At 39.7% G+C, this 25437-nt stretch overlaps 2 protein-coding genes across 2 annotated transcripts in view; one reads left to right on the top strand and one right to left on the bottom strand.

The window, feature by feature from the left end:
• Positions 1–2223, bottom strand: part of tubg1 (tubulin, gamma 1) — an 18417-nt gene extending 16194 nt beyond the window's left edge. The window contains exons 1-2 of the mRNA XM_016279172.1: positions 2213–2223; positions 1915–1942 (exon numbers count right to left, since the gene is read on the bottom strand). Of these exons, the coding sequence (XP_016134658.1) occupies positions 1915–1942; positions 2213–2223 (39 nt within the window). The remainder of the gene's footprint in view (positions 1–1914; positions 1943–2212) is intronic.
• Positions 1936–22555, top strand: LOC107590373 (protein FAM134C-like). The gene is made up of 9 exons (XM_016279084.1): positions 1936–2557; positions 6864–6970; positions 7451–7481; positions 7581–7707; positions 8071–8155; positions 8247–8384; positions 16999–17078; positions 17250–17382; positions 21274–22555. Exons 1-9 carry the CDS (start codon positions 2307–2309, stop codon positions 21834–21836), a joined length of 1515 nt encoding a protein of 504 aa, XP_016134570.1. The 5' UTR covers positions 1936–2306; the 3' UTR covers positions 21837–22555.
• The last annotated feature ends 2882 nt before the right edge of the window (positions 22556–25437 follow it).

Below are 25437 nucleotides of genomic sequence, written 5' to 3'. Positions count from 1 at the left end.
TATATATATAGAGGGGCCTCTTAATAGAATCTTAATTTCTAATTTAATAGGTTTTGTTCTGTTTTTGCATTTATATGTAAAGAATATACTGGAAGTGAATTTAATTTTTTTTTTTTTTTTTTCATTTTGATATATTGCGACATTCACTTTTGGCCCTCGGCCCTCAATCAAGTTGGATTTTTGGTCCTTCATTGTGAAAAATTTGGGCACCTCTGCACTAAAGTATAAGACATATAAACCTTTAAAATAAAACACAAAATGTCATCAGTATTTTTAATTATAAAAGCTATTTGGGATGTTATGTCTTGCTGTTTTATAAACCATACCGAAAAATCATCTTCCTGAATACTATGCCAATAATCGAAATGACAATTTGATTTATTAGAAGTTTACTTTTAAACTACCCTCTTGAAACCCTTTCATAACAAACAAACGTGTCGTTTTTGTTTGGGACGTTTTGAAAGTAGGCCTACTTAACGAATGATTGGTGAAGGCATTTGAAGAGAGAGCTGACTGAGAGAGGTGTTGGTTAACAAAGGGCGACATTTGTATAATATAAATAAAGAAGAAAGACAAATAAGAACTGCTTATGGTAATAGAAGGGATGATACAGTTATATCTCGATTGAGAATTGGACACTCTACTCTTAATAAATCACTCCAGATGATAGGAAGACATAAATCTGGTCAGTGTAATCATTGTGGACTTCCAGAAACTGTAGAGCATGTGCTGATTAACTGTAGGGCATATGAAAGGGAAAGAATACAGTTAAAAGAGGAATTAAAATCTGCCGGCATTAATTCTATGACATTACAGAATGTGTTAAACAGTTCTCATTAAGGTTATAAAGCTCTTATTAATTTTCTGAAAATAACAAATGTATATAATAAAATATAGGTATAACAAACAAACGTGTCGTTTTTGTTTGGGACGTTTTGAAAGTAGGCCTACTTAACGAATGATTGGTGAAGGCATTTGAAGAGAGAGCTGACTGAGAGAGGTGTTGGTTAACAAAGGGCGACATTTGTATAATATAAATAAAGAAGAAAGACAAATAAGAACTGCTTATGGTAATAGAAGGGATGATACAGTTATATCTCGATTGAGAATTGGACACTCTACTCTTAATAAATCACTCCAGATGATAGGAAGACATGAATCTGGTCAATGTAATCATTGTGGACTTCCAGAAACTGTAGAGCATGTGCTGATTAACTATAGGGCATATGAAAGGGAAAGAATACAGTTAAAAGAGGAATTAATATCTGACGGCATTAATTCTATGACATTACAGAATGTGTTAAACAGTTCTCATAAAGGTTATAAAGCTCTTATTAATTTTCTGAAAATAACAAATGTATATAATAAAATATAGGTAGAAGGATTTTTTTTATTAGCATTTCCCTTGATATCATCGCCTCACACTCCATCCCAGTAGGTGGTGGAAAATGCACCAAAAGCTGGTTTGCCAACCGTCATTAAACATCAAAAGAAGAAGAAGAAGAAGAGAGGTGTTGGTTATTATTCAGCAGCTCTGACTGTACATCCCACTGGATTATGCACTTATTGTAATGTACAAGAGACAGTGAAGCATATACTGTTAGACTGCAAAAAATATGAAGAAGATAGGGCAGAATTAAAGGCACAAATGGATGAACAAAGCATGACACTTGAGCATTTATTAGGGAAAACATCTGGGAGAATACGCAATTTATTAATGTTATTTTTGAAAAACACTGGGTTAAGTGAAAGAATTTAATAGGGTAAATATTTGTTGTTATTTTTTGTAATCTGATATTTATTTATTTTTTCTCTTCCCTCTCCGCTCCTTTGATGTCAGTCTAATTGCCCACACTCCAGTCTAGTAGGTGGCGGTAATGCACCTTTGAGATGAGTTGCCAACCGCCATTAAACCTGAAAGAAGAAGAAGAAGAAGCTCTGACTGTAATCCTGATGCCATTGGCCAGATCAAGCCCGTCCTCCGCGGCTCCCGAGACGATAACAACGACTGGACATGACAGCAGCACGGTGACAACACTAAAGAGGACCCTTGCAGACACTTAAACCTGTAAATATGGCAAATTAGACCCAATAATGGGCTTTATTTCACATTTGCTCTGTATCAACGGCGGCAGCCTCTTGAACGCACGAGGTCTGGCTACTGCTGTTCTGCCCTGAGCGGCTTCAGGCTAAGCTAGCGCGCCATATATACATCCAGATCATTTCCAAGGCACCGGTTTTATTTGTAGCATCATATTACTATAGATTGTGTATTTTTGCTGTCACGTTTTTCCAAACACGTAAGTATGGCTCATACGGGTGGAGCGGAAGACGCGACTGAAGGGAGCGGTTGCACGGGGCCGCTGCGCTCCCGCGTCGGCCTCAGGAGCGGCTCGTGCTCCGGCGAGAGTCAAGAGCAGCTTCGCGCGGTGAAAGCAACGCTGCTTGAGCGGTTGGGACCGCACGAGCGCCTGCTCACCTATCTGCAGTCTGTGTTATTGTGGGAGAGACCCTTTCACAGCGCCCTGCTGTACACGGCCGCCAATGTCATGTTCTGGTGAGTGGATGAGCTTTATCTCCATGGATTTATCTCTGCTCGGGCTCTGTTTACAATCTAACGCTTTCCGTTGAAACGTTTACATTATTCATGAAGGTTTGAGGATGTTGTATAAGCCTTTCTTGTTTTATCTGGATGCATATGTGTCTCTGTTCCAGACTTTTGCCCCTTTAATTTAAGATAAGAAACAGATGGTCAGGCTGGGTGCCTATATTTAGACAGTGAGCTCTGGCTGTATTGGTGTTACTGTGAAGACAATGCTGTGTGCACACACTTTGTGAATTACTTTGTTATTGACGGGACAATTACGTTTAATCTTGTATTAGGTACCATGTTTGACTGTTAAGCAGAGATCAGTTTGCACTGCATTTCTGTGTCCTAAGTATGTTGCATGTTGTCTTCCACCTCCTACTATAACTATGTAGCACTAAGACAGACACTGCCATGCACATTATTGTATATTTCTCTCACTCTCTGTGTGTGTGTGTATACATTTTATATGTTAGTGTAATATTAATATTATAATATTATTATTACATTAATCATGACGTTGAGATTTAATTCTAATTTTATTAAAATTTAAAACAAATTGTATTTTTATAATAATAATTATTTATTAAAATTTAATAATAAAGCCAACTAGCATATTATGTTCCCAAACCGGTTTGTTGGGCCTGGCCTTACAGTGGTATGATTTCTTGTTCATGCCTTAAAGGGGTGGTTGATTATGATTTCACTTTTTTAACTGTAGTTAAAAGTGTAATGTTGCTGTTAGAGCATAAACACCACCACTGCAAACTTACGGCACTCAAAGTTCAATGCAAATGGGGATATGTTCCTTTAAAGAAATCGCTGTTTAAGGACTACAAAAAAACAGCTGGTATGGACTACAGCTTCTTCCCAGGTTTGTGACACTTTTTTTTTTTTTAAACGAAGCATGAACACATGTTACACTGCACCCCATAAACACAATCAAGCCTTCGAAAAAAGCTGATCAACCACCCCCTTTAAGACTTTAATCAGGCCAGCCTGAGCCTAATTAATACAGACTTTGACATTTGAGCTAATAAAGCCAACATTAGTTCAAAATAGACCCTATTTACTTTCTTAATGCATGTCCTGGTCTTATTATGAGTTATTGATTTGTGCAGTTATTACAAAGAAAATACAAGAAATCTTGCTTGTTTGTAGGTGACCAAATACTTATTTTACAGAGGAGTTTACCAATTAATTCTTTAAAAATCCTACAATGTGATTTTCTGGATTTTTTTTCCTCATTTTGTCTCTCATAGTTGAGGTATACCTATGATGAAAAATACAGGCCTCTCTCATCTTTTTAAGTGGGAGAACTTGCACAATTGGTGGCTGACTAAATACTTTTTTGCCCCACTGTAGTTTGCCTTTAATCAAAATTTAATAACATGCTCTTCCTCTGAAATTACTTCCCTTTTCTGTTGATAAAATAATAATAATCCAAATAATAATAATAATCAATAGCCAAATAGCTATTTAAGAATTCATGCAAACGTATGTTAAGGCTCCATTCTGATAGGTAACACCCACTTTTTGCCATCCTATTCAAATCCTTAATGGATAAAGTCCTGATAATTTGGCCTCCTTTCTTGGAAAAATGTGATATTACAGAATTGGGTTGTGAGCGAGATTTCATGTTGACTACATGCTATAAAGAATGCTTAACAAGTCTGAAAAGCTTTAGGTGAAATGCTTCAAGAGGGATGTGCAGGGAACAATTTTTGGATGGCTCACTCTCTTTTTCTTTACGGTTCAGGCATGCAGTCTTCATTCACTTAGTGCAGTCACCCTCTCCATCAGAGAAATATTCTCCCTGATCTTATTATCTCCTTTTATTTGCTTCAGTGAACAGCAGAGGAACCGCTTGTGGCATTTCTGTGCTTGTAAAGACATTTGTATATAATTTTTTTAACCACAGCCTAGGCCATGCAGAAATAAAGTTTGGGGAGATCTGACCCCCCTAAAGAAGGCTTGTTCCCCCCTGATGGATGTCAAAAACTAGGTGTACTAGGGGGAGTCGGAAAGAAAGTGGCCTAAACATAATTGAAGCTTTACTTGTAAATATTAAAATGCATTTCTGTAGCTCTGACTAATTTTAAACTGTAATTTTGGCAGCCCCTGAAATGGGTTATACTGACATTACCTGAGCAATTGAAGAATATGCTAAAGCGCTCATTCAAGGACGTGTATTAATGCTTGGACGGGGCAAGAACACTTACAGTGCCTATAAAAAGTATTCATACCCCTTCATTTTTTCACTTTTTTATGTTGCAGCCTTATGCTTTAAATAACTTTTTTTTTCCCCACATCAATCTACACTCCACTCGAAGTCTTGTAACATCTACAAGCAATATGAATTCTCCTGAGCGAAATTTCAACTGTCCCAGAAATGGAATAATTTCAGTTTTTATTTCTAATAAATTTGCAAAGTTGTTACAAACCTGGGTTTTTTTTTTTGCTTTGTCATTATGGTGTATGGAGTGTAGACTGATGTGGGAAAAAAAGTTATTTAAAGTAGTTTAACATAAGGCTGCAACATCAAAACGTGATAAAAATGAACTTTTATAATACTTTTTTATAGGCACAGAAAGTGTCTAAAATGCATGTGCAGATTCAGTCGAGTGATTAAGTTTACCCTCTTTAACTTGAGCTGTTGAATGCTGTTGAACTGAATTTATAAAGCAAGCTATTTGCTAAAATAACTTCAACATTAACAGCATCAGTGAAATATGAGTGCGCGGTTTATCTGTCAGTAAGATGCGCGTGATTGTTCCATGTGTTATAACAAACACTAACAAACCTGTCCGTCATCTTACATTGATGCAGTTGCTGATGATCAACATGATGCAGGACGACTGACTGACTGATGTAGCCTATTAGAATGCAGTTATATGAGCCTAAAATTCAAGATTTGAGGGCCAAAAACAAAAAAGCCCCTGGTTGGGTTTGTCTTATATTTGTACCATATGATCTAGTTTAGCAATATCACAAGATATTACACTTATTGTTTTTTTACAACAGTTCAATAAACAATAAGTAAATTTTGTTACATTTTAGACACAATATTATCAGTATTGTCTGTTTTTGTGCAAATTCCATTACTGAATGAATCCATGTTTTTGAATGAATCGATTGAGCCAATGATTCAGTGAGCCATTCATAAAGATAGACACTTGCTTCGCTTCTGAATGAATCTGCCATTTGAACAGTTGAATAAATGACTGAATGACTCACTCATTAAAACAGCATTTTCCGCCACCTACTAGAGTATAATTTCTTAAAATAATTTTGTATTTCAAAATGTCATTGTTTTTGTTTTTTGGAAAGTTGAAATAAAAATATTTCTTTCTAATTGTCTAAGTCGGTGCTTTTGTAATTTAACACAATAATGACTTTAAATCATAATGACTTTAAATTATCTTTAATCAGCACATAAAGTGCCAATTAATTCATCTTATTAATGAGATGTATGTTTAAATAAATCTGTTATGAAACAAGTTATGACAGCCACTCTGTAAATGATTATATTTTACCAACAAATAGAAATTATGATTTGGAAATTTATTTAAAAACTGCATTGTGCAATTCACATGTTTGCATAAAATTATTTATTTATTTGAGTGTTGATTATTATTATTATTATATAAAAATAAATAGTAATTGAATTTAAGTTTGGGCTCTGTTGTTAATTGTAACTTTATAGTAATGTATAAGGGCTCCCATAGTTTAGAGCAGAATCTGAGGTAGATTTTTATCCCTTAGAAAATGTTTATCATAATTAAGTTTATTTAAAGAAAAATTAATTTGTGCAGTAAACCACTGTTTATATAAAAAAAAGAAGCAATTTTATGTTTAGTTTTCCCCCCCTGCTGTACCGAAACCATATCGAACCGTGATATCAAAACCGAGGTAGGTACCGAACCGTCATGCTTGTGTACCTTTACACCCAGATATCACAACTGCCCATGCAGCACATGCTGTCTTTGTGATTTGCACATGAAGACACTTGGGCCGGAAACACCTGTGGAACAAAGGTTTCCTCATACATTCAGCATGATAAATGCGTGACAGATGTCATCACAAGGTTTTAGTCAGAGATTCAACAACAGAGCTGTTGATGCAGTATAAAGTGCACATTGTAATCCATAAAAAAAAAAAACTTATCTAAACACTTCACAAATTATTAAAAAGCCTTTATTCAAGGTTATTTCATGATGAAAACATTTATTAAGAGAGTAAAAATAATGGACTACAGTCTCTGATCTCTTCTCAGGTTTTTTGCTCTGAGCTCTTTGAGGTTGCTCTTTCTGCTGGCATCAGGTCTGGCCCTGGCTGTTTGTGTCGACACTTGGAGGAATAAGATCTGGCCTAAGATCAAAGGTAAAATTGACCTTCCTCTATTGCTTGTCTGCAACTACTAACTATAAGACCTCATGATCTTTCTTCCATGTGTTTATTGTCTTAATATTAATCATACTGGCTGTAATTAAAACCTCTGTATTCCCTGTGCTATGACCCACTCAGGTTTAATTTTCTCCCTGCCAATTCACACAGCTTCTAGAGAGTTATGAAATTGACATTTCCCACCAGTGCATTTCCTTGAGGTGAACAATATCGACCTGAATCAATATTTCACATGTAGCTGTTACACAGTGGCTTATTAGCATTTGATCTACATTTTGAGAAGTCTTTAATAGAATTAAAACCACATCCTAAATTAAAAGTCAATGTTACTCTCATAAAATCTGTCAAAATACGATGGAAGTAAAAATTAAGCAATGTGAAATAAGTGAAACAAGCAAATGGTAAAAAAATAAAAAAAAGTCTCGTAACACTCAAATGTTTTCTGCTCTCTTACAGTTAAAAGACAAGATGATAGTGAGAATGAAAGGTAATGTCTATTTGTTTACTCTTTCAGGTTTTTCCAGTGGTGTGAGAGTTGTTTAATGTAACTGTTAATTCTCTCTGCTCTTCTCTGATTGGCTCACAGCTGGGGTCTGGTGCAGCCTGGGACTTTGAGTGTGCCTGAATTATGCCACCACCTGGCTAAAGTTTGGGTTACGGGCTCTTCCTGTGCAACAGATATTGTGCAGTTCAAACGGCAAAATCCAGGGAAGGTGAGATTACGTCCAAACCAGAAACACTATTTAAACCAACTTTATTACAATTGCATAGTGATGTTATAAGCCCTATAGTTTTGTGTAGCCAGACTTTTGACTTGCGGAAAATAGTTTGGTCCAGTTTGCAGCTTTTTTCTGGCTTTTTTCCGCCCACTTAGACAGGAAGAGACTATCTGAGCAACATGTAAAGTGACCAACCACAGTGCATTTTATCATAGAAGGCCTTTAATTATTATTACTATTATTATTATTATTATGGCTGCTTTATGAGGTTGCATTATTATATTGTTGATATAATGTATAAAGACTTTTGTTTTAGTTCTAAACATTTATCAAATCATGAAACTCCACTGTTTGCAGTTTTGTATGCTGGTTTGTGGCCTGTTCACCATAGTGGCCATGGTGGGGCGCTACATCCCTGGACTGTTGCTGTCATACATGGCTTGTGAGTAACAGAAATACTTCAGGGCTTACTCATCCTCTCCAGCAGCCTTAACAACTGCAAAATATTTACTTTCTCTCTCTGTCTCCCTCAGTGCTGGGTGTGATGCTGTGCCCATTGGCTTTTTATTATCGGCTGTGGCAGCTTGCATGTGTGAAGCTGGAGCCAGCCCTGCAGTGGCTGGACTTCAGCACCAAAGGATACATGATGTCAAAGCCTATAGATAACCAGTGTAAGTACACTGCAAATCTATACAGTGTGATTCCCACAAAATGAAGTGCGGACTGATGTCTTCCTTTTTAGAGGTGTATTTTAAGGACTAGATCTGTTCTTGTAAGATGCAGATTTGAAATTTGCAGGCATAAAGGTCCATTATGTATTGTCAAGAATGTAGTGATGCATGAAGCACAGCTAACACAGAAGTCGCTTTCTAATAGCAGCTTTCTGGAGTGAACTGTGACTCTAGAACCTAGGCCCTCTCCCCCTACCCTCGTCGGGGGAAAGAGCAAACTACCAGCCTAGATTACAGTGTCCTCTTCTAAAAGTCATCTTTGACAATTTGAAAATTCCACCTCTGAAACAGGCTATTCCAGCCTTAAGGCGGTCGCACACCGGAGGACAAGTGCAGCGCTGCATCACACTGCACACATCTTTAATATTCGCACACATTGTTCCCTCTCAAGCTTTCACGAGACATCACAGCGATATTTCTCCGTTATGGGAACTCCTTCCCTTCCAACCTTTCCTGAAGTCCTATTGGCTCCCGCCAGTTCAAATGACTGGCCAATTGGCGCGAAGTATGCAAATCGCATGCAAATACTGGCGAGCTCTAGAGGCAGTATAAAATGCGGTGCCCGCGACAATTACGTCAGAATCTTCTACTTCACCTGTTGAATTCACTATGGCAACAATCTGCAAGATCTGCGCGGGACCAGTAGAACCGCCGGATCAGCACGACTACTGCGTCGCCTGCCTGGGCCTGGCCCACGGCGAGGCGGCGCTGGACGAGTCTGGAATGTCGTCTTGTCGCTCCACCAACCCCAACGGTCGCCCCGTTCCTCGGTCTCACTCCCCGAGGACTGCTTCCACCCTTCTTCCAACATCGCGGAGTTTGTGTCCTTTAGCCAGGAGGAGGGGAATGACTTGATGTCCATCTCGGCCTCGGAGAGGGAGGATTGGGCGGGATCGGAGTCCGATCAGCCGGACAGCATGGGGCCCCCAAACCTCCAGGAGGAGCTCATGTTCTGTCAAGGGCTGTCCAGGAGTTGGAGCTTACCTGGAGTCCTTCAGAGGAGCCTGTCAGGAGTAAGCTTGACTCCTGGTATTTCAGGTCCACCTGTGTCCTGCAGCAGCCAAGACCCTAGGCTCAGACATCAGCCTCCCCTCAAAGCCGTGCAGGACTACCGCCCACCTTGCCAATAAAGCGTATGCGTCTGATGGGCGAGGCGGCTTCCGCGTTGCACGCCATGGCAGTGCTGCAGGTTTTTCAAGCTCCTGCAGGCAGCGGAGGGCGGAGCCCTCACAGCAGAGGCCATTAAGGATCTGCGCGCGGCGACGGACTTCGCGTTGATGGCTACGAAGCGAGCGGCCCAGGCTGTGGGTAAGGCCATGGGTTTTATGGTCGTCCTTTAGAGGCACCTTTGGTTAAACCTAGCTGACCTCAAGGATGCTGACCGCTTCTGTGACTCCCTCCGGCCTTTTTGGTGACGCTGTGGAGTCCATTACTGAGCGCTTCGCGGAGGCTCAAAAGCGCGCCAAAGAGAAAAGCCACGGCCAGCGGAGGAGCCCGCGACGTGACTCTCGCCTGCCGCCGGCTGCTAAGCCGTCGTCCTGATGGTCTGAAGAGAGGAGGAGAGTGTGCGAGCGGCCCGGCTCCCAAGCGCCACAAGTTCATGTTTTAAAATGTTTGTGTGTTGGATGTTCATTCAATAAAAATGCATACGTTCTCACAAAAGAGCTATTTCCTCCTCACTCAGTCAATGCGATGCTGCTCGCCCCGCCTCAGAGCAGTGCAGAGCCGCCGCCCACACACTCGCCGGTGCATCCAACGACCAAGCCGCTAAAGCCGCTATGTCAGTTCCTGAGCTTGTGGGAAGTTATTCCGGGAATCTACTTAGTGTGATAGAGCGTGGGTATACCCTTCAATTTAGACGCAGACCACCCTGTTTCAATGGCGTGGTGCAGTCTCTAACATTGCCTCGAAATGCCCTGGTTCTGAGACAAGAGGTATGCAGTCTGCTCGAAAAAGGAGCGATAGAACGAGTCCATCCCAGCGAGCTGGAGAGCGGGTTTTACAGCTGCTATTTTGTGGTACCCAAAAGAGACGGGGGACTCCGCCCGATTCTAGATCTCAGGCCCATCAACAGAGCGCTTTGCAAGCGTCCATTCAGGATGATAACGCTTAAACAAATCCTGGCGCAAATTCGCCCCGGGGACTGGTTTAAAGGATGCATCGACTTGCGGCTGGGGAGCAGTGTGCGAGGGCATGCCGGCTTCGGGGCTGTGGTCAGAACCCCAGAGCCGGTGGCACATAAACCGCTTGGAGCTGGAAGCAGTGTTCTTAGCTCTAAAGGATTTTCGGCCGCAGCTGGAACAGTGACTGGTACTGATTCGCACCGACAACATGTCTGTGGTCTCGTACATAAATCACCAAGGAGGCGTACGTTCCAGGGCTTTGTACAAGCAAGCAGCGAATCTCCTGTTATGGGCGGAGACGGTCACTTTCTCTCCATCAGAGCAGCGCACATCCCCGGTCTCCTGAACCACGGGGCGGACATACTTTCGAGGAAGGGGATTCCTCAAGGAGAGTGGAGGTTGAACCCAGAGTCGGTTCAGATGATTTGGACCCGTTACGGGAGAGCGGAGGTGGATCTGTTCGCCACGAGCGAGAATGCGCACTGCCACCGGATGCTCTGACATCGCACTGGCCAGCAGCCAGGCTGTATGCGTTTCCTCCAATCAAAATATTGCCAATATTGGTGTTATGCAAGATTAGGGAGGAGGGGGCTTCGGTGATACTCATCGCCCCGAACTGGCCGAACCAGCCTTGGTTCCCGGACCTGACAGAGCTGCTGGTGGCGCCGCCCTGGCCGATCCCCATCAGGAAGGATCTGCTGTCTCAAGCGAGCGGCTCGGTGTGGCACCCGGAGTTATGAAGCCTTCATGTGTGGCTGCTTCAGGGATATCAGAGGAGCTGAACGCTCTGCATTCTCGTGTGCTCGACACGCTCTAATTCTGTATGCTCTAAAATGGAGAGTGTTTGTGAAATGGTGGCATGATGTTCATATCAACCCGGCTGCTTGCTCCGTGTCGGATGTGATGCGTTTTCTACAGTACAGACTGGATAGTGGATCTCTGCCATCAACACTGAAAGTCTATGTGGCCGATATTGCCTCGGTTCGTTCCCCGCTGGGTGGGCAATCGATCGGTAGGCACGTGCTGGTGGTGAGTTTTCTTAAGGGAGCGAGAAGATTGCATCCCCCACATCCGCCTTCAGCCCCGCCCTGGGACCTAGAGGTGGTGTTAAGAGCTCTTTCACAGCCACCATTCGAGCCTTTAGCATCCGTTAATATGAAGGAGTTATCTCTCAAAAGTGCACTTCTTCTTGCCCTCGCTTCGGCTAAGCACATAGGGGATTTACATGCGTTTTCTGTGGACAGTGACTGTATTCACTTTGGACCCGGCGACTGCAGCGTCACTCTCCGGCCGAGGCCGGGCTACGTGCCTAAATCACTATCTACCACCTTCAGAGCACAGACTGTTTCGCTGTCTGCCCTGTCTTCTGAGTCATCGACCTCACGTGATGCAGACGCTCAGACTTCAGTGTGCCCCGTCAGGGCTTTGAGGATTTACATTGACCGTTCGGCCAGCTTTCGGCAATCTGACCAGCTTTTCGTGTGCTACAGGGGTTGTGCGAAGGGCCGGGTCGTGTCAAAACAGAGACTTTCCCACTGGATTGTGGACAGGTTTTACAAGCTGGACGTTCAGTCCTTAGCCTCCCGAGTGCTGTCGGTGAGTGACTGATTCACGTTTGTGCTACCTCTATTCGTGTGTTGCTGCGTCGATTATCATGTTATGTGTTATCTCTGTGCAGCCCCTGACAGTAATGTTGTTGCTTCTGCCCTGTTCTCAGCGCAGCCAACGTTATTAATGACCAGATATGCAAATTTCGTATGCCTGGGCATTAGACGCTCATTGGCTTATCTCCACCTATCAGCTGCGAGCCCGCCTAACAAGCGTCGCTATTGGTTGGGAATTGTGTGTGTTCTATCTTCGCTGAGTGTGTAACTTGTACAGGCTGCTCATAGCCTCTCTCACGGTGGGATTGAATATCGTTCCCATAACAGAGAAATATATCTGTGATGTCTCGTGAAAGCTCGAGAGGGAACGCTCCGGTTACTATCGTAACCTCGGTTCTCTGAGAGCGGGAACGAGACATCACGGTGGTCGCCGTGTTCGCTACTCGATCAGCTAAGCTGCGTTCAGTATCAGATTCTGACGTAATTGTCACGTGCACTGCATTTTATACTGCCTCTCGTGCTCGTCAGTATTTGCATGCGATTTGCATACTTTGCGTCAATTGGCCAGTCATTTGGACTGGCGGGAGCCAATAGGACTTCAGGAAAGGTTGGAAGGGAAGGAGTTCCCATAACGGAGAAATATCTCCGTGATGTCTCGTTCCCGCTCTCAGGGAACCGAGGTTACGATAGTAACCGGAGCGTTTTCTTTTCTATGAGTGCATGCACACCGGCGGCGCCACCGGCGACTGTCCGCGGATCCCAGCTGCAATTCCGGGCGCTGTTCATAATCCTGCCGCGCCTCAGCGCCACTCGCATCATTTTCCATTAAAATACATTATATTTGTACCAAATCATTGTTAATGTTATAATGACTTCATCCTAGGCTGGAAGATTGTGTATTGTGCATTTTTTCAGCAAAACGTTTGTCTTTCTGTGGCTCTAAATTTCGTGATTCATTTAGTGAGCTATAAGTTAGATCGCAATTTCTCATCCCGTTTGCTGTTTTTTCATCCCCAAAATTTAAACTGTGCTGTCGGTGAGTGACTGATTCACGTTTGTGCTACCTCTATTCGTGTGTTGCTGCGTCGATTATCATGTTATGTGTTATCTCTGTGCAGCCCCTGACAGTAATGTTGTTGCTTCTGCCCTGTTCTCAGCGCAGCCAACGTTATTAATGACCAGATATGCAAATTTCGTATGCCTGGGCATTAGACGCTCATTGGCTTATCTCCACCTATCAGCTGCGAGCCCGCCTAACAAGCGTCGCTATTGGTTGGGAATTGTGTGTGTTCTATCTTCGCTGAGTGTGTAACTTGTACAGGCTGCTCATAGCCTCTCTCACGGTGGGATTGAATATCGTTCCCATAACAGAGAAATATCTCTGTGATGTCTCGTGAAAGCTCGAGAGGGAACGCTCCGGTTACTATCGTAACCTCGGTTCTCTGAGAGCGGGAACGAGACATCACGGTGGTCGCCGTGTTCGCTACTCGATCAGCTAAGCTGCGTTCAGTATCAGATTCTGACGTAATTGTCACGTGCACTGCATTTTATACTGCCTCTCGTGCTCGTCAGTATTTGCATGCGATTTGCATACTTTGCGTCAATTGGCCAGTCATTTGGACTGGCGGGAGCCAATAGGACTTCAGGAAAGGTTGGAAGGGAAGGAGTTCCCATAACGGAGAAATATCTCCGTGATGTCTCGTTCCCGCTCTCAGGGAACCGAGGTTACGATAGTAACCGGAGCGTTTTCTTTTCTATGAGTGCATGCACACCGGCGGCGCCACCGGCGACTGTCCGCGGATCCCAGCTGCAATTCCGGGCGCTGTTCATAATCCTGCCGCGCCTCAGCGCCACTCGCATCATTTTCCATTAAAATACATTATATTTGTACCAAATCATTGTTAATGTTATAATGACTTCATCCTAGGCTGGAAGATTGTGTATTGTGCATTTTTTCAGCAAAACGTTTGTCTTTCTGTGGCTCTAAATTTCGTGATTCATTTAGTGAGCTATAAGTTAGATCGCAATTTCTCATCCCGTTTGCTGTTTTTTCATCCCCAAAATTTAAACTCATTGACACCACTTGCTCATTCTTGAAGTTAAGTTTTGACTGTTTTAGGAATAGATTAAATGTTTTGGACTGCCGTCTTGAACTGACATTGTGCGATACATGTTGCACCGGGGAGCTGCGCTTCTCGTCCGGTGTGCGACCGCAACAAAACAGTACAGGGAGTGTGACTGATATTACGAAAATAAAACCGCTAAATTGAAGTCAAATGCAAATCCTCATTACAAATGCATCATCACACAAAATATACAGACACCCAATCCTTCCTACCACACAAAACCAACAAATGTAATGTGTTTAAGACAATACACCATGACAGCGCTCACAGCAAATTAGCGACAGACACTTCAAGACAAACAAGCAGTGTTTATAATAAATATCATTGGCACAGCGGCCTAGTAAATGTCCTCACTTACGTTCTTCGCGGCTTCCATCGTGACGTGAATAATAGATGGTCAGTTTTATCAGTGTATATCTTTTTTTTTTCGATAGAGATCTCACAGCTGGCGGAACCGGTCAAAGTTAGTGATAACAAGGCTTTAGAGAAAAGATATGATTGGTCAATTTTTCTGTCATTCGAAATTACTCTCCCATTGATTTACTATTGCTTGGCCCTCTGTAATTTCATAGCTGGACCTCCAATCACAGAGCCGAAGACGCTAGGCGGAAACATTCTAATATGGAGAAAATGGGTTGCTTTCATTAGCCCATTCACTGAATAGGCAGATTTGGAGAGGTAGTATTTGCATGCGATTTGCATACTTTGCGTCAATTGGCCAGTCATTTGGACTGGCGGGAGCCAATAGGACTTCAGGAAAGGTTGGAAGGGAAGGAGTTCCCATAACGGAGAAATATCTCCGTGATGTCTCGTTCCCGCTCTCAGGGAACCGAGGTTACGATAGTAACCGGAGCGTTTTCTTTTCTATGAGTGCATGCACACCGGCGGCGCCACCGGCGACTGTCCGCGGATCCCAGCTGCAATTCCGGGCGCTGTTCATAATCCTGCCGCGCCTCAGCGCCACTCGCATCATTTTCCATTAAAATACATTATATTTGTACCAAATCATTGTTAATGTTATAATGACTTCATCCTAGGCTGGAAGATTGTGTATTGTGCATTTTTTCAGCAAAACGTTTGTCTTTCTGTGGCTCTAAATTTCGTGATTCATTTAGTGAGCTATAAGTTAGATCGCAATTTCTCATCCCGTTTGCTGTTTTTTCATCCCCAAAATTTAAACTCATTGACACCACTTGCTCATTCTTGAAGTTAAGTTTTGACTGTTTTAGGAATAGATTAAATGTTTTGGACTGCCGTCTTGAACTGACATTGTGCGATACATGTTGCACCGGGGAGCTGCGCTTCTCGTCCGGTGTGCGACCGCAACAAAACAGTACAGGGAGTGTGACTGATATTACGAAAATAAAACCGCTAAATTGAAGTCAAATGCAAATCCTCATTACAAATGCATCATCACACAAAATATACAGACACCCAATCCTTCCTACCACACAAAACCAACAAATGTAATGTGTTTAAGACAATACACCATGACAGCGCTCACAGCAAATTAGCGACAGACACTTCAAGACAAACAAGCAGTGTTTATAATAAATATCATTGGCACAGCGGCCTAGTAAATGTCCTCACTTACGTTCTTCGCGGCTTCCATCGTGACGTGAATAATAGATGGTCAGTTTTATCAGTGTATATCTTTTTTTTTTCGATAGAGATCTCACAGCTGGCGGAACCGGTCAAAGTTAGTGATAACAAGGCTTTAGAGAAAAGATATGATTGGTCAATTTTTCTGTCATTCGAAATTACTCTCCCATTGATTTACTATTGCTTGGCCCTCTGTAATTTCATAGCTGGACCTCCAATCACAGAGCCGAAGACGCTAGGCGGAAACATTCTAATATGGAGAAAATGGGTTGCTTTCATTAGCCCATTCACTGAATAGGCAGATTTGGAGAGGTTTTTTTTTTTTACTCCGATAAATTGTATTTTATTTAGATGATGTTATTATGAATTGCTTAAATACAATTTGTAATTTTATTTATTTTTTTCAAGGTCCTAGAGTCTGGAGGAAGGGTGGAAAAGCTCATAGCCCAAATTGCTTGAAGTCCAGTGTTAAGTTGCCACAGTCTGTGATGATTTGGGTCCAACAATTCACTAAAAATGTTTTTTTTATTGGTCTTATGAAGTATTCTAATTTGTTGAGATAATCAAAATTATTTATTATTTAATACACAAGTTTCACAATTTGAGTTGAATTACTGAAATAAATGAACTTTTCCATGACATTCTAATTTATTGAGATGCACCTGTATATTTTAAAACATTTATTTAAAAATGGTAAATATTGTTTTTTACAATAAGTTAGGCCCTCTCTTAGGTTGACTGTGGTCAACACAACAAAGTTACATGAAAAATGTGAACGCAATGCAAAATCTGCACAGAGAAATTTTTCGCCCTGAAACTAAATTTATGATTGTGTGAATTTCTATTGAAAAGACTGGATTTCACCTGCAAAATGTATTGCTGTATCAAATGAGCCATTTTAGCTCCAAACCACTGCCTTCTCTAATACATTGTAGCTCTTTTTCCACAAATCTGTGCAAAGAAACTTTCCTATTTTGATATATTTTGTTGACATGAAGAATCAACTATTGCAGCTATCTCTTATCTGTATTTTACAGTAGATTGCTGCTTTCATAAGTTTTGATAAACCAAACTAATGTTGACCCTTCTGTGTTTGCAGTTCTTCGTAAGCCCATCAGAAGCGGGACCTCCGATGATGCTAGTGACAGCGAAGAAGAACTGGCTGCATTCTGCCCAATGGTGAGCCCAGAAACAGGGTTATTTATAACACGGGGATTTAGAGCAGCTGCATGGTTATGAGGTTAGAGGATCTGTAGGGGTTCATGATTGTAAAAAGCCAATTGGAAGATCATTGTTTTGTTTTTGTTTTTCTAATACACTCACACTTATCTAAATATTCTGCACCTGTAGTTTGATGAAGCAGCGGTTGCTAAGGAACTGGCACTGATTGACTCTGAGCACTCGGATGCTGAGGTGTCGTACATGGATAATGGCACCTTTAACCTCTCCAGGGGTCAAACACCCCTCACAGAGGGCTCGGAGGGTAAGACACCTTGACATCTTCTACGCTTTGACTGTCTTTTCAGTCTTTGTATGGGAGTCATTGACAAGAGTGTCTACAGTAAAGAAAAGGAAGAAAAAAAATTTGGTGTAAAACCTCAAATTCCTGCACATTGTAACAAATGTGCTTTTTGTATTCACTTTGGTTTCATATGCTTTTGAAAAACCTTTATACCATTTTAAAGAAAAAATTCAGACTCATGAGGTGCAACCATTAAGTAAAAAGTAATAATATTTTCTTACTCCTAGAATACATGTGAGTGTACACATCTAATCAAAATCATTATTTAATTTTTTTTTTTTAAATATATTATTCAAGGTTAAAAGTAAAAATAAAAAAAAATAAAAAAAGTTAAAAGTTACAATACTGTTTATAAGTTTGGGGTCAGAAAGATTTTTTTTTTTAAAGAAATTAATACTTCTATTTAGAAAGGATGGATTAAATTGATCAAAAGTGACAGTGAAGATGTTTAAAATGTTACAAAGATTTCTATTTTAAATAATGCTGTTCTTTTGAACTTTCGATTCATAAAAGAATCCTGAAACAAAAATTTTAAGCAGCACAGCTGTTTTCAACATTGATAAAAATAAGAAATGTATCATAATTTATTATAATTATTTTTGAAGGATCATGTGACACTGAAGACTGGAGTACTGGATACTGAAAATTCAGCTTTACCAAATCAGGCACTCCACCATCGATGCGAAATCAAGACCCTTAGTGTATACAGATCTGAAGTCGCCTGTAAGAAAGATTGTGAAATCTACAGTCAAGATGTTGCTGAGCAGAGGAGTCTGATGAAGTAGCAGTGACATATTAAGGCAGCAGCCTCATCTCATGTTGTTAAAGTGGTAGTTCACCCAAAAATCTAAATTCTGTCATCATTTACTTGAACTCGTGCCATTTCTAAACCTGTATGACATTCTTTCTTCTGCAGAACATAAAAGAAGATATTTTGAGAAATGTCTTGGTTTTTTTTTTTTTTGTCCATACAGTGGAAGTCAATTGCAACAAAAACGGTTCAGTTACCAACATTTTTTAAAATATCTTCTTTACACAGAAGAAAGTTATAAGGGTTTGGAACAACATGTGGGGTGAGTAAATGATGACAATTTTCTTTTCTATTTCTCAAACATTTCTTTTTTTGGTGGACTATCACGTTAAGACTCTGAGACAAGCTGTTCTTAAGGTCACTGAGTGATAAACAGCAGTCAGGTTATCTCACTTTGCTATATGGGGTGAATTCAGGTAAATCGGGATGCTTTTTGTCATTGAATTGACTGGGGAAAATGTCCCAATTAACTTCAATTTCAAGCCCCCCCCCCCCCCCCCTGTTTCTTTTTTTCTTTATATGGTAGCCAGCAATGTTGTTCTCAACAAGCTTTTAAAATTTTTTTTTTTTAACAAGTAATTTGGCTCCGTTTAACAGATGTTTCTTCCACAATGATATTTACATTTAAGTTCATACGGGCTGGATTTTTTTCTGCATTACTTGAAAACCAAGGGTTATTAAATGACAGTAGCTCTTTCCTAAAATTTTTAAAGATCTCTGTTGAAAAATAGGGGAAATTGCAGTATATTGTCTTTCAAATGACTATTTTTCATCTGTTTGTCAGTCAAAGAATAAAAATAAAACCATACCAACTTGTTTAACAGCTCTGCAGTGCTGTTCATCTGGATAATACAGCAGCACATTGATTTTGTTTGTAATGACTCTACCTCAAACAAGACATTCGGCTGTAACTGCCACCTGTTCGTACACAGCCTCCTCTCTTCAAACATACCTTTAACCGTTCTGACTTTATGCAGGAACTTTTATACAGGTAGCAGCAGAAAAACTGTAGATCTCCTCTGCAGAGAGAACACAATATAATTATTATACACAAGTGTATTATTATTGTCATATCCTGCTCCCGCCCATATTCGCAGCAGCGTCCGAAAAATTTTTGCACATTCAAAGTCTAGTGTGACCGCCCCTTAACACAGAAGTTACTTTCAAACCAAGCAGCTTTCTGTTGGTCAACACAGCGAAGTTGCATGTAAAATTTGAACACAGTGCAAAATCTGCGTGGGGAAATATTTTGTCCTGAAACAAAATTTATGATTATGTGGATTCCTATTAAAAAGACTGGAGTTCGCAAAATTTCCTGCCATTTTTAGCTCCAAACCACAGTCTTCTCCATGTAATTTAGCTCTTATTCTACATATCTGGACATTCAGTATTCATATGGCATCTAACCTGACTAGGGTCTATTGCATACAGTAGCATATCTGTGATGTGCAGTTGCTTGTTTGACAGTAGAACAAAAATAACAAAAAATGATTTTAGCTGAAGAATGAATCAAAGCATTAAGGTAATACCGAAAATTGTTGTACAGAAACTTTGAATTACTTTATGACAGACACAGTTTCTCAATTGTATGTGACAGTTACATATTACAATAAGCATTTGTGAACATGACCAGTTGATGTCTCTTGTAGCTATGTGTTATCTGTCTTTTACTGTATTTTACAGTTTTCAGAAGTTTTGATTAACCAAACTAATGTTTACCCTTCTGTGTTTGCAGTTCTTCGTAAGCCCATCAGAAGCGGGACCTCCGATGATGCTAGTGACAGCGAAGAAGAACTGGCTGCATTCTGCCCAATGGTGAGCCCAGAAACAGGGTTATTTATAACACGGGGATTTAGAGCAGCTGCATGGTTATGAGGTTAGAGGATCTGTAGGGGTTCATGATTGTAAAAAGCCAATTGGAAGATCATTGTTTTGTTTTTGTTTTTCTAATACACTCACACTTATCTAAATATTCTGCACCTGTAGTTTGATGAAGCAGCGGTTGCTAAGGAACTGGCACTGATTGACTCTGAGCACTCGGATGCTGAGGTGTCGTACATGGATAATGGCACCTTTAACCTCTCCAGGGGTCAAACACCCCTCACAGAGGGCTCGGAGGGTAAGACACCTTGACATCTTCTACGCTTTGACTGTCTTTTCAGTCTTTGTATGGGAGTCATTGACAAGAGTGTCTACAGTAAAGAAAAGGAAGAAAAAAAATTTGGTGTAAAACCTCAAATTCCTGCACATTGTAACAAATGTGCTTTTTGTATTCACTTTGGTTTCATATGCTTTTGAAAAACCTTTATACCATTTTAAAGAAAAAATTCAGACTCATGAGGTGCAACCATTAAGTAAAAAGTAATAATATTTTCTTACTCCTAGAATACATGTGAGTGTACACATCTAATCAAAATCATTATTTAAATTTTTTTTTTAAATATATTATTCAAGGTTAAAAGTAAAAATAAAAAAAAATAAAAAAAGTTAAAAGTTACAATACTGTTTATAAGTTTGGGGTCAGAAAGATTTTTTTTTTTAAAGAAATTAATACTTCTATTTAGAAAGGATGGATTAAATTGATCAAAAGTGACAGTGAAGATGTTTAAAATGTTACAAAGATTTCTATTTTAAATAATGCTGTTCTTTTGAACTTTCGATTCATAAAAGAATCCTGAAACAAAAATTTTAAGCAGCACAGCTGTTTTCAACATTGATAAAAATAAGAAATGTATCATAATTTATTATAATTATTTTTGAAGGATCATGTGACACTGAAGACTGGAGTACTGGATACTGAAAATTCAGCTTTACCATCACAGGAATAAATTACACTTTAAAATATTTTCAAATAAAAAAAAGAGTTATTTTAAATTGTAATATTTCACAGAATTACTGTTTTTACTGCTTTTATTAAAAGATCAATTATTAATAATTAATTTAGAATTAATAAATAGGATGAAAATGAGTGTCATGTCAACGACCTATGCATAATTTTTTTTATGCTATATTATCTTGATCTTTATTTAATCACTTAATAGATCTAGACAGACACAGTGATCCAGAGGAATCATTTGCCTGTGGGCTTCCAGACTTCCCCTCCATCAACCCAGATGCCACCCTGATGGAGGACGATGATGATGCCAGCATCGGGCTGCCCAGTCTCAACTCGGCCGCACTCTCTGGCCCTCGCGGCTCTACCTCCGCCCTGCTGGACCTGGACACCCAGATGGACTCTGATCAGGAAGACTTCGACCCTGAGATCTCCCTTGGCTTCCTAAATACTACCTCTGACCTCACTAGTAACCTGGCAGGGGTTATCGCCAGCAACATGATCCAGGCAGCCATCGCAGGAGCCATGCAGCCCCGCCCACCGCAGGGTCCTCGGAGAGAGAGTGGCCCACGGGCAGGAGCCGCTCCGAGAGGATACAGAAAGCAGTCAAGCTCGGAGCTGGACACAGATCTGGACTTTGATGGCGAGGACTTTGAGATGTTGGATCAGTCCGAGCTGAACCAGTTGGATCCCTTTGGAGGGGGGCAGGGGGGCCAAAACAGAACCCAGGGATCCAGTTTCCTGTCCAACTTGCTGGGGAAGCCACAGTGAGCCCATCTTGCAGAGACTCCCTCCGTCTGTCTGCTCCTCATGTCCCTTGATTCGTGTAGAAGTTTGCAGTGTTGGTTTGAATGTCTACTGAGATGCTTTCAATTTTTCTGAGTGAGTGCGACGGAGAAAGAGTGTGTTTGTTTTGCACTGTTATTGTAATATTAGATTCACTTGCCAGGTTTCTTCAACTGGCTGCAGTTGATATCACTGTGAAGTAATCTTGTTTGTAGTCTGAATCTTCTTTGTTTATGCTCCGTGAGCTTCTGTGTCCTCTTTCATTCATCTGAGAGTGTATGCCACTCGTGTGTGTGAAAGACACTGATTTATTTTGTAGGCTAAGCAATAGGACAACAATCATAGAAACATTTAAAAAGAACCAAAATCGTTTTAACTTCTTAGAAACCAGCAAAACCAACATCAGACCTTTTTACTACATCCAAGTCTTATAGATCTTTCACATCAATCGCTGTATTATTTGTCTTCAATAATAACACATGGGACCAAATCAGGCACTCCACCATCGATGCGAAATCAAGACCCTTAGTGTATACAGATCTGAAGTCGCCTGTAAGAAAGATTGTGAAATCTACAGTCAAGATGTTGCTGAGCAGAGGAGTCTGATGAAGTAGCAGTGACATATTAAGGCAGCAGCCTCATCTCATGTTGTTAAAGTGATAGTTCACCCAAAAATCTAAATTCTGTCATCATTTACTTGAACTCGTGCCATTTCTAAACCTGTATGACATTCTTTCTTCTGCAGAACATAAAAGAAGATATTTTGAGAAATGTCTTAGTGTTTTTTTTTGTCCATACAGTGGAAGTCAATTGCAACAAAAACGGTTCAGTTACCAACATTTTTTAAAATATCTTCTTTACACAGAAGAAAGTTATAATGGTTTGGAACAACATGTGGGGTGAGTAAATGATGACTATTTTCTTTTCTATTTCTCAAACATTTCTTTTTTTGGTGGACTATCACTTTAAGACTCTGAGACAAGCTGTTCTTAAGGTCACTGAGTGATAAACAGCAGTCAGGTTATCTCACTTTGCTATATGGGGTGAATTCAGGTAAATCGGGATGCTTTTTGTCATTGAATTGACTGGGGAAAATGTCCCAATTAACTTCAATTTCAAGTAATTCACCGTTTGTACCTGTTCTTTTTTTCTTTATATGGTAGCCAGCAATGTTCTCAACAAGCTTTTAAAATTTTTTTTTTAAACAAGTAATTTGGCTCCGTTTAACATGTTTCTTCCACAATGATATTTACATTTAAGTTCATACAGGCTGGATTTTTTTCTGCATTACTTGAAAACCAAGGGTTATTAAATGACAGTAGCTCTTTCCTAAAATTTTTAAAGATCTCTGTTGAAAAATAGGGGAAATTGCAGTATATTGTCTTTCAAATGACTATTTTTCATCTGTTTGTCAGTCAAAGAATAAAAATAAAACCATACCAACTTGTTTAACAGCTCTGCAGTGCTGTTCATCTGGATAATACAGCAGCACATTGATTTTGTTTGTAATGACTCTACCTCAAACAAGACATTCGGCTGTAACTGCCACCTGTTCGTACACAGCCTCCTCTCTTCAAACATACCTTTAACCGTTCTGACTTTATGCAGGAACTTTTATACAGGTAGCAGCAGAAAAACTGTAGATCTCCTCTGCATCCTCTCATCTGGTCTGGTCTGATAGATTTAAAGCAAAGTGTAACATTCAGTACAGTACTGAAGCACAAAGGATTTGAGAAAACAGCCTTTCTTGGAGTATGATGAAGCTCGTGGAATTAAATGAGTTGAATTTGCTGTTTCTTTAGTAGATGCTGACCTTTTTTGTTTGACACTTTTGCCACGTGAACTGTTTCTGTTTCTGACCCAATGTTGATGAGACCCATCATTGCTGGCTTTAAGCTTTCATTATTGTGTACGCTGGAAAGTAGGAACCATACCGGAAAACTGCTGTACTGATAAAAAGGCATTCTGTTACCAGAGATCAGTGAAGTGTTTTTGTTCATTACATTTCAAACCCAAGTCTTACTTTATCCAGCCAACTTGAGTTAGGTTAGAAGAGCAGTACTGTTTATTGGGAGTGTTTCATATTTGGTCACTTTGCTGTGATTTTACTTAACCTCTTCTTTTTTTCTGTTTTGTTTTTGCTTTGTTGTGAGCCCTAAGATTTTTAATTGCTGATGATATTTTTTGGATTGCTGTGCTAAAGGTTGTAAATTTTTTTTTTTAGGTAATTCGTGTGTTAAATGTGGCATTTGTGGGATAGATACTTTAAAAATGATTGAAGTTTAATGCATAGTAAGTTTATAGATTGGAAAGCCTTTTATTTTCCCTTTATTTTTATGATTATAGTTATTAATACTATTATTAATAATACTTTACTATTTATATGGACACACTTTTTTATAAATATAGATTGATTTGGTTTGATAAACTGTCCATATTTCTTGTGAAAAAAAGCATGACCAGAATTTTTTTTATTTTTAAGTGTCAGTGTGATTACCATTCAATTGGAAAATTATCTGGCCATTTTACTCTGTCCATTCACCTTTTTGTGGTCAATTTCAACAAAAGTCACCAGCAATTGAAATAGGACAATGAAGTGGTAGTTTATACATTGAAAGAAAATTATGCCCTGCATCATCTATTGATGATGTTGTACTGATGTTCGTGATTTAAACATAAATCAGTTATCAGTCTGCCATGTTGAGGCGAATGCAAAATACAGAATCACTCATCTTTTCTTTCTTTGTGTGAGCATTTTACAGGAGTCTTTCTGTAGCTAGATTCTGCAGTGTCTGTGATTTTTATTTCCGTACAGAACTATTTTCCTCTTACATTCTCTGTAATTGGTTTTTGATAACTTTTGATGTGCAAAAGAATAAAGAGATGAATGAATATATATCCTTTAAGTAAAAAGCGTGATCTTTTTTTTTATTAGTTATTGAATACTTTTAATTTTGTGACCTATTGACCAAAAAAAATAAATAAATAAATATATATATATATATATATATAATCACAAATGCCCATTTTCACAAATTACAATCAAACTTTTTACATGCTTTTTATGATTCTGCCCAGTTGTTTTAATTCATTTAGAAATATTATGCAAGGGTAATTAAAAAAAGCCTACATTCAATTTTTACCAGTATAATAATATTATACCATTTTTTAAAAAACACCTCTGTTTTTGTCTAAAAAGCAACTAGAAATAACTAAAAATGTAAGAATTACATTAGCAAAGATCATTTTTATTTGTGAATTTGACCATGACATCATAATGACAATGTTTTAGATGGTTGATTTCTTAAATAAGTTTAACTTAGATTTTTATTTAAAACATGGTTTAGCTCACAAAAATAAACCCATTCATAACAGGACATTTTAAACCCACACTAGGGGTTGAACGACTTCTGATTTTTTGAAGTCGACTTTTATGTGATGAAAGTCGAGTCGAAGTCGACTAGTCGCTGATGACGTCATTGACGAACAAGTCTGGAGCTGAGACAAACAGCTCGTGCACAGCTACGGCATATCCTATAACAGCTTTTTTATCAGTTCTTTTGTATTTGGGTCGTTATATTTCTCA

The sequence above is a fragment of the Sinocyclocheilus grahami genome, unplaced genomic scaffold (assembly GCF_001515645.1).
Source record: "Sinocyclocheilus grahami isolate Dianchi unplaced genomic scaffold, SAMN03320097.WGS_v1.1 scaffold127.1, whole genome shotgun sequence".
NCBI lineage: Eukaryota > Metazoa > Chordata > Actinopteri > Cypriniformes > Cyprinidae > Sinocyclocheilus > Sinocyclocheilus grahami.
Note: the sequence above shows the minus strand (reverse complement) of the source record. Positions and strands in the feature narration are given on the sequence as shown.